The sequence below is a fragment of the Pseudorca crassidens genome, chromosome 5, assembly GCF_039906515.1.
Source record: "Pseudorca crassidens isolate mPseCra1 chromosome 5, mPseCra1.hap1, whole genome shotgun sequence".
In the NCBI taxonomy this organism is placed as follows: Eukaryota; Metazoa; Chordata; class Mammalia; order Artiodactyla; family Delphinidae; genus Pseudorca; species Pseudorca crassidens.
Window position 1 is genome coordinate 147,409,602 of NC_090300.1, and position 9,313 is coordinate 147,418,914.

Consider the following 9,313-nt stretch of genomic DNA (forward strand, 5'->3'; position numbering starts at 1 on the left):
GCCTTAGAGTTAAACGTAATCACTAGCATAGTTCCTCTTTTTGTTGGACAAACAGGTGCCTTTTTGCTGTGTTGTTAATAGCAGCTGAACATTAAGTTATTCGTATGGTAAAGAGTCTGCATAAATTTAATCTGGGTTCCTTACTGCAGATGATGATTAACACTAGTTAGCAGTTTCCACTATTTTCTGTCTTTCTTGCTTCCTTTTCACATTGAGCATAGGAAAAATTTTCCTTTCGAACTGAACAAGCTTAGTTAAAGGCCAGAGAAAAATACCTGGTGGATTGCTCTCTTCAAAACCGGTATTCTGAGGATAAGAAATACAGATACCACCTTTCTTTTTTGGCTGCGTTGGGTGTTCGTTGCTGCACGTGCGCTTTCTCTAGTTGCGGCGAGCGGGGGCTACTCTTCGTTGCCGCTCACGGGCTTCTCATTGCGGTGGCTTCTCTTGCTGCGGAGCGCGGGCTCTAGGCGCGTGGGCTCGGCAGTTGTGGCTCGCGGGCTCTAGAGCGCAGGCTCAGTAGTTGGGGTGCATGAGCTTATTTGCTCCCCGGCATGTGGGATCTTCCCGGACCAGGGCTCGAACCCGTGTCCCTTGTTTTGGCAGGCAGATTCGGAACCACTGCGCCACCAGGGAAGTCCCCAGATACCACGTTTTTTAAAAAGCTTCATTGAGATTTGATTTCTATACCATGAAGTTCACCCATTTGGAGTGTGCACGTCAGGGAAGTTAGCGTGTTGACAGAGCTGTGCTACCGGCACCATGATCGTGTTTTAGCACACTTTTCATCCTCCCAAGAAGAAGCCTGGCCCCATTCACACTCACCCCCCCTCCTTCCTCTGCTCACCCTGGGCCACCGCTGACCCAGAGGCAAGTGTGCCTGGGCTCTGCCTGTTGAGGTGCAGTCGTGTTATGTGCGATCCTCTCAAGACTGGCTGCTTTCACGTGACGGGATGTTTCCAGAGCTCACTCATTTTGCAGCATGTTCAGGACTCCATTCTTTGTTGTGGGTGAATGATACTCCATTGTGTGGGTGGGCCACATTTTGTTCTCCATTTGCCTGTGGCTGGACATCTGGGTTGTTTCCACCTTGGGACTGTTATGAATAATAATGCTGTGAGAATCCTTGTGGAAGCTTTTATGTGTATGTATGTGTTCCATGCTCTTAGGTAGATTCCTCGGTGGAGTTGCTGGGTCATATGGTAGCTCGGGGTTTAACTTTTTGAGCAGCTGTTAAACTGTTTTTTAAAGAAACATCACTTTATATTCTCTCGGGCAACCTGTGAGGGTTCCAGTTTCCACACTCACACCAACACTTGTTCTTGCTGCCCCTTGATCACAGGCATCCCATTGGGCGTGAGCTGGTCTCTCATGATGGCCCATGGTGTTCAGTATCTTTCCTGTGCTTTTTGGCCATTTGTGTGTCGTCTTGGAGAGATGTCTGTTCATATCCTTTTCCCATTTTTCAGTAGGGTTGTCTTTTTATTGAGTTGTAAGTGTTTCTTTGTATGTTCAGTCCCTTATCATGCATACGATCTGCAGATATTTTCTCCCATTCTGTGGTTGTATTTTCACTTTCTTGATGGTTTCCTCTGAAGCACAAAAGTTTTTAATTTTGGTGAAGTCCAACCTTAGTCTCTTATTTCTTGTACTTTGGTGTAGGATCTAAGAAATCATTGTTTATCCCAAGTTCAAAAAGATTTCCTCCCATGTTTTCTTCTAAGAGTTTTATAGTTTTAGCTTTTACATTTCAGTCTACGATCTACTTTGAGGTAACTTTATGTATGGTGACAGGTGGCGGTCCAGATTCATTCTCTCCATGTGGTGCCCCTATGCCGCTCGTTGAAAAGACCCTTCTTTCCCCGTTGGATGGTCCTGGCACCCTTGTTGAAAATCTGCCGAGTTGATTTCTGGGGAGCTCACTTCTAGGCACTGTACCCGCAGCCTCCGCGGCTGCTGTCAGCAGACCCCTTGCTGCTGACGTCGGCTCAGCCGCCCCTCCTTCCCGAGAGCAGCCAGGGAGCCGTGTGCGAGGACACGCACTTAGGAGCGCAGCCGCCTCGTCGCTCTGTCACTTGGAGCTGCCTCTCCAGCTCTCAGCACAGTCGCGCTCGTCTGGCTGCCCTCGCAGCCCTTGCGGACCGTGTGGGCTCTGGCCGTGAGCTGCTCGGGCCAGGGCCTCTTCCATCGGCCCCTTTGGTGTTGCTGTTCTCTTCTTCAGAAGGGGGGCAGCCACGTGTGGGGGTCCTGGGCTGAGATCCCTTGTGCGGGCTTGAGGCCTTTGTCCCGGGTGGTGGGCAAGTGTGAACACGTGCGACTACCAGACAGGTCACGGAGAAAGAAGCATTATAGAGAAGGTTCATTATGGACCTTTCCAAGGAACTCCTGTTAATTTTGCTAGTTGTGATAATGGCATTGTGTTTTGTTAAGAAAACGTCCGTACTGTTTAGTAACACATCCTGAAGTATATACGGGTGAAGTGACAGGTCTGGAATCTGCTTTAAAGCAGCCTGGGCAGATAAATCAGTGTGGATCGATGGATGGCGGAGGCTCCTGAAGCAGGATCTGACCCTGACTGTGGGTGACAGGCCCATGCAGGGTCACGGGCCGTCCTTCCTCCTCCTGAGATGCCTGCACGCGTTCTCGTTAGGAAGAGAGCTTAAGGCTCTTGAGGTGGGGCTTCCTGAGGGCATCATCTCTACAGGGAGTCAGCGGTCAGGGGCAGCGAACGCACAGCTCCTCCTCTGATCCGTTCTCTCTCGAGTCTGCGGGCGGCACCGTGGTGGCCCCAAACAACATTTCTTCAGATGGCTTATGTCTCCTGTGCCCTTCTCTCTCCTTTCTCGCCCAGACCTTGTACAGTGTGAGAGCGGAGATATCGCCCCCTCCAGGGACAGAGCTCTGTAAGACAGGCTCGCTCTGCTCCTTGGAGGTGTCCATCACGCGGCTCTCGGACCTCTCGGACGCGGACAAGGATGAGGCGCTGACGGAACGTGAGGACTATTTTTCAACGAAGCTTATGTACGAAGGTGGGTCTAGAGGCTGCTTTCCACTGGCTATTGTGCTCATCCCTGCCATCCACAAAGTGTAGTGTTCCTCGTCTGAAGACAGAACGTTCTAGAATTGAAAGAGCACGTTTGAATATTCCAGTGTATGATATGGTCCTGGGCCCACGGGATGTTGAGCCTGGTTACTGTGGAGTCGTTCTCCTAACAGCCATTCGAACAGCCTTGGGGCTCAGGGCTGAGCACACAGCGGTGCCTAGAGCTGCCCTGTCCTGTCTACCCGTGAGTCAGGCCCATCCCCCCGGAGCAGAGCCCAGACCCGGTCGCTGAGCAGGCCAGGCGTCCTGTAGTCATGCTCCTGCCCTTTCCCTCCAGCCTCCTTTCACTCCCTTTCCCCTCACCCGCCACCTGCACCGCGACCCTGACATGCCCGGGCCCTCCACCCTCCCCAGTCTCTGCCAGACACCCCTTTGCAGCCCCCCTCCTCCTGGGCCTGGGCTTCTTCAGTAGTGGTTCTCAGGTATTGGCGTCAGGACATTAATGCTCTAAAAGTAATTAAGGAGGCAAATATTTATTTACTTATTTTAAAATAATAGGGAAGCCATTACCTGATTCCAGAACAGTAAATAGAGCGAGAAGAATGGCGTTTTGCAGCCTTTCGAATCTCTTTAATGTCTGGCTCATGGCAGGTACTGAATTTTCCTGTCTGCTGCATTCAATCTGGTGATGTCCCGTACTGGTTAAGGTAGATGAAGAAACCCCAGTCTCGCACAGATTCGTAATTGGTAAAGGCAGCCCTCTCTGAACAGCCTTCAGATAACTGTGGATGTTCTCTGATACTCCACCAAAGCTCAGCAAGCGGTAGTTTTTGACAGCCTGGTTACAACGTGGAATCTGAAATCACATGAGGGAGCGCTTCGTGCTGTCTCGTTCAGTCCTTTCATCTGCCTCGCATTTTGGAAGGATCTTTTCCCCGGGCACATTTCGTAGCCCCGCGCCTCCGTCATTTGCGAAACACGGTTCCTGAATTGTGCAGCCCCTTTCGTTGTTCAGGGCCACAAACTTGTGCTGGTCTCAGGCTCACGCTGGGCCCATCACGAGAGTCTTGGAGTGCCGGGACCCTGCCAAGCTCACAGTGGCAAAGGCAGGTTTTCCAAAATGCTAACTTTTGATCAGCGTTTTGAACTGTATCATGGGCAACTTCTTAGAAGTGCCCGGCTCATGCCATTCATTTATAAGCAGGCGTCTGCCGGATGCCTGAGGCTGACGAGCTCGCTGGTGAGGCCCCAGGGAGCTCAGTGGCCTGGCGGCCTGTGCTGTGCCCAGGCCCGCTTCCCATGTTACAGGAAGCAGGGTGACGGGTGCACGGACCTCTCTCTACTATTCTGCAAGTTCTTGTGAGTCTCTAATCATCTCAAAATTAAAGTTAGAAAAAGAGATGTGTACGAAAGGGTTGAATTAATAAAATTAAATTGATCTTGACTGCTTCGTGAGGGCATCCTTAACTAAAACTGGCGGTCTTTTCCTGCAAGTCTGTGGTGGCGAAGAACACAATGCCTGGACTCTGAGTGCACGTGGGGCCCCAGCTCACACTCAGGCCCTCGCGTTTCCCACCAGAGGGCGTGTCAACACTGAGGAAGGCAGGAACGTGCCCTCACGGGTGCCCTGAGGACCAGCTCGGAGAACCACTGCTCCGGTGTGCCCCTCCGCGATGCTGCTTTGGCTTCTGCCCGTCCTCCAAGGCCCCCCGGCCCCACCTGTGGGAAGTTCGCCCTCTGCCACCCCTTCTTTGCTCGTGGAGCGTCTGGTCATGGGCTTCTGGGCTCTTGCTTTGTGTCCCATGGCAGGGATGCTCTGACCTCTGTGCAAGGTCACCTGCTGCTCGAGGACAAGCAACAGCTGTCCTCCTTAACTTCTGAATGACTGCTCAGTTAGGTGTTCGAGTCGCACTGAATTACATCCCAGCTGTGGTTTAAGTTAGTGTTCGTAATAGCGCCTGCCATATAGTAAGCCTCTCCGAGGTGCGCGTAGAGGAGCTAAGTGCTTACCTGCATCTTTTCTTCCCATCCCCTCACAGCTGCCTTTGGCAGGGTTGGGGTCAGACCCACCCCCAGAGGAGCCAGCGTCCCTGCCCCGCCCCCATTCTGCAGCCGGAGCGACCGCGCTCTTGAAGCATCACCCGGCGCGTTCAGGGGGATTTGAATGCAGAATGGAATCGCTGCTCACTTATTAACTTGAGGGGGAAAAAGTGACTTTTCCCTGTGCACCCAACGTGTATCTTCCTTATTAAATCAGATGTGTTTTACCTTGAGGTGCAGTTACAAGGCATCGAGACACAGAGTATACGCTCCGGTTCTGGACTTCTCATCGTGGAGTGTGAGCCTGTTGATGTTCCTTATTTGGTGTGAGCACTGAAGGTCCTTTTTTGGGGTGAAAACGGTGCTTCCCCTCTCTGTTTCAGTTGTCGACAACAGCAGCAATTGGGCGGTGTGCGGGAAGAGTTCCGGGGTCATCTCCATGCCTGTGGCTGCTCGGGCCACTCACAGAGTCCGCATGGAGGTGATGCCCCTCTTTGCGGGTTACCTGCCCCTCCCCGACGTCAGGCTGTTTAAATACCTGCCCCATCACTCTGCGCACTCGTCACAACTGGATGCTGGTAAGGACTGTGCGGTGAGGGCACCGCCCGTGTGGGAGGGGCAGCTCCGTGCGGAGCGGCCGCAGACGAGCATGGGGACAGCCTTGCTGCTTAACAGCCCGTGTCCAGGGCCAAACGCTAGTCAGGGCTACACGTCCTGAGCCCTGGTCTGGAGAGCAGTCCGCCCAGGGCCCAGGCGCTGGATTCTCTTCAAAGGCGAGGCCGCCTTCGACATCCTTGTGCCCTGAAGGGCGACTCGGGAGGCTGGCGGCTCCCCGGGGTGGGGAGAGGTCGGCGTGGGGCGGCCTCCATCTCACTTCCTGTGCACTTTCCAGATAGCTGGATAGAAAACGACAGCCTCTCGGTGGACAAGCACGTGGACGACCAGCTGGACAGCGGCAGCGTCCAGAGCAGGGGCAGCACGCGCTCGGTGGCCAGCAGCGAGCACAAGGGCTTGCCCATGCCCCGGCTCCGGGCGCTGCCCCCCGGTCAGGCCTTCAACGCCAGCGCGGGCACGCAGGTCCTGGTCATTCCCAGCCAAGACGACCATGTTCTCGAAGTCAGCGTCACGTGACCACGCCCAGGGCTCAGTCCCCAGACCGGCCGCGCGCGCGTGCACGCCGAAGGGATCCTGACTCGATTGTAACTGTCTCGCTCTAACCAGACTTTTGGTGATTCTGCCTGGCCGTGGACGCATCAGAGAATTGCAGTGTACAGCTGGTCAGCTGGGTTGCATCGTTACTTGTGTGCTGTCTGGGGTGTAAGATGCCTTGTTATTTTCTCATCGCCCCGTGCCTGTGCTGCTGTCCTCCCGTGTTTGCCCAGAGCCCCGCCTTTTCCCTCACCCTCTGCTCAGGAAAGAGCTTCTAGCGCTCTCCCCTGAGCAGCCTGTCATCTGCTGGTTCTCTGTGGAAGCCCAGGGCTCTTTCAGGTAGGCGCGCAGCAGGCCTTGCAGGCCTGTTAGTGACACGTGTGTGCCTTTCTGGTCACACGGCTGCCCGATCTCTGGACCAGGTGGATTTGTATGTCTCCTAAGGGGTAAAACACAGTCCTTTACCCCAGATCCTCTAGTTGTGCTTTTCTAGAATAACACCCTTTCTGGGCAGGGGGATGGCGCTGGGGCGGGGGGGCGGGGAAAGAACAAAACCCCTTCTGTGCCTTGGGATGTCAGACTGGGCGGACCTGGAGCATTCATCCGCTGGAGCCATGTTAAAGGTACTTTGAGACTAGACCAGGGCACGAGAAAGAACTCGGTGTTGAAATAATTTGGAAGTAAGTGTTTCTGGAACCCTTTCTCCCTCCTCCCCCGATGTGGATTAGGTATTATATGCACATGGAATTAAGTATATATTTATTTTAATTGTCATAGTGTCTGTGGGGGTTACTACGTTGTTTTTCTCTCACCTTTAAACTTAGTCTTTACATGTAACTGTATGATGAATATTTTTCTTTTGCACCTTAAGTCTCAGAAATTAAGAGGTTCCATTTAAATGATGATTAGAGGGGTCTTCTCAGTGTATTTCTAGTCTGGGTGTAGGAAGGACGAAAGTCTTGGACTGTTATTCTCTGCTGTCCACTACATTGCAGTCATACCATGCAAAAGGATTACTTTGCTCTAGGTTGTACATTTAATTGTACATATGGTCGATTTATTATTTTTAAAAGTACAAACTAACTGATGTAATGTTTAAGTTGCACCAAAAATCAAGGACAAAATAAACATGTGTTTGTTTTTATTGGTGTGAAAGTCACAGCTTGTAAATAAGTGTTGTATGTATTAAACCTTTTCCAGCTCTCCAAAGCGATGTATTTTTGTACATAAGAAATAGAGAACTCTTAATTCACTGGGAAGGTGTGGTTGGAATTGAACTTGACCAGATTAATGCGAATGTAGCCGGTCCAGCTGAGGGTGGGTCCTCATGAATAACCTCAGACGTGTGAGCGGTAGGGAAGAAGGAGCCTTCTGCAGCAGCTGCCACTGTCCTGGCATATATGCCACTTGCTGGAGGTGTGGGGCAGGAAGGCGCAGGGCAAAGTGAACATAGAGCAGAGCAGCTGCTTTCTGTGCGCGGTCCTTAGCTCGCTTAACAGATGAAGGTGGTGATCCCCGCCGCCCCCCACCGTGGTTTTCATTTGTAGAAATTGGAGAAGTGTACAAAGAAGATAAATGCTTGTATGTTTAATTAAACTTTTCAGAAATTTACCTTCCTTATGTACAGTTTAAAACTAATAAACTAGGCAAATTAGAAGTTCAGAATCTAATGATAGTTTAGGGTTTCTTACGTAAGTTTGTTTTATTGTAAAAATTGATGATTGCCCTACAGATCCGCCAAGCCTTGTGAATGAAGAGATCTTTGATACTTGATTCTGTCAGAAAAGCCTCTCACCCACGTGGTGAGCCTCGGAGCCCGGGGAAGGCGCCCTTGCTCCGTGTGTGATGTAGCGTTCCCTCTCACCTTCTGGAGGGGGAATGTGAGTCAGTGCTTCCCGGATTTTTGGTTGACTTTTGTGCTGGGTTCTGATCCCAGGATGAAATTCTCTAACTACTTACATATTTAGAGGAGAAAAAAATGGAGGGGAAATCCAAAATGTTTATGGTAGTTTCTTATGTCTGGAAATTGAATGAAGTCAAATTTATCGCAGGTTTATTTTTTACCCCCTAATTACCCAAAAGATCTTTTGCAATCTAAGTTACGTGAGTGCCTCTGTTGTTTTTAACAGAAATGAAGAATGTCACCTAAAACTTCGTCTTTTTTTTTTTTAACTAAAAGGCGGTAATTGGATTTTTGTTTTGCTTAAAATAAGGCTTATGTGTTTGAGACAAGCGAAGCTGGTTTCGTTGGTAAAGGTGTACCAGCTGCTAAGCAATTGTGAAGCCAGGTACCGAGTGTGCATCTGAGAAGCAGAACATGCAGCCATTTTACACGTATCTGTGGAAGAGGTAAACAGTAGCAAGTGAAAAAGAAAATAGGTTATGATTTTGGTGAATTTCGTAGGGTCTCCTATGATTGGAAAAATTGTAACTCTTCTGATGGTAATGTGGAAATTGTATTTAATCTGAAAATGACTTCTACCTACAGTTCCATTGTCAGCCCAGCCTGTAGTGGGTCGGGTTCCCATATTCGTCTTAGCTGGTGGGGCTGGGTATCCCATAAAGGGTTAGTGGAGAAAAGACACACAGGCTTCTAGTCCATTTTTCTTTAGTGTTTAAAATAAAGTTGAGTTATAAAATGAAAACTTATACAACTTTTTATAAAAGAACAAACTAGGCTGATCAAAGTGTTTTATTGTCAACTGTGATCTTTAAAAGAAATCTCCTGTGTGATTTTAAAATTTGATTTTTCATGAAAATGCCCCTTTCTCTAAATGTATTCATCCTGTGCGTCAGGCTGTAAGACCCAAAAGCATTGTTGATGGTTTGCTGGGATTCTGTGGCTGGAAAAGGTGACAAGTTGGTGACTTTGATACTGCAGGTATTACTCCATTTTCATGGTTTACTATGAAAGTCATTTTTCACATTATTCTGTAATATATTGTTAGACTAAAGCCATTGTATTAAGACTGTTTAAAATGTAAGCATTATAATTCTGAAAATACACATTTTAAGAAGAAACTTGCTGCTGTGAACTTGATTCTTTTGCTGTGGAGTGTGAAAATTGAGTGTCTAAAGAAC

The 9,313-nt window shown here is 49.8% G+C and overlaps 1 protein-coding gene across 3 annotated transcripts in view; it reads left to right on the forward strand.

Annotated features, from left to right (window-relative positions):
- The window catches only part of TRAPPC10 (trafficking protein particle complex subunit 10), a 91,549-nt gene extending 82,296 nt beyond the window's left edge, over positions 1-9,253 (forward strand). For all 3 annotated transcript variants that reach the window (XM_067739619.1, XM_067739621.1, XM_067739620.1), the window contains 3 exons: positions 2,852-3,029; positions 5,467-5,661; positions 5,976-9,253. In XM_067739619.1, coding sequence (XP_067595720.1) covers positions 2,852-3,029; positions 5,467-5,661; positions 5,976-6,214 — 612 coding nt within the window. In that variant the 3' untranslated portion in view covers positions 6,215-9,253. The remainder of the gene's footprint in view (positions 1-2,851; positions 3,030-5,466; positions 5,662-5,975) is intronic.
- The last annotated feature ends 60 nt before the right edge of the window (positions 9,254-9,313 follow it).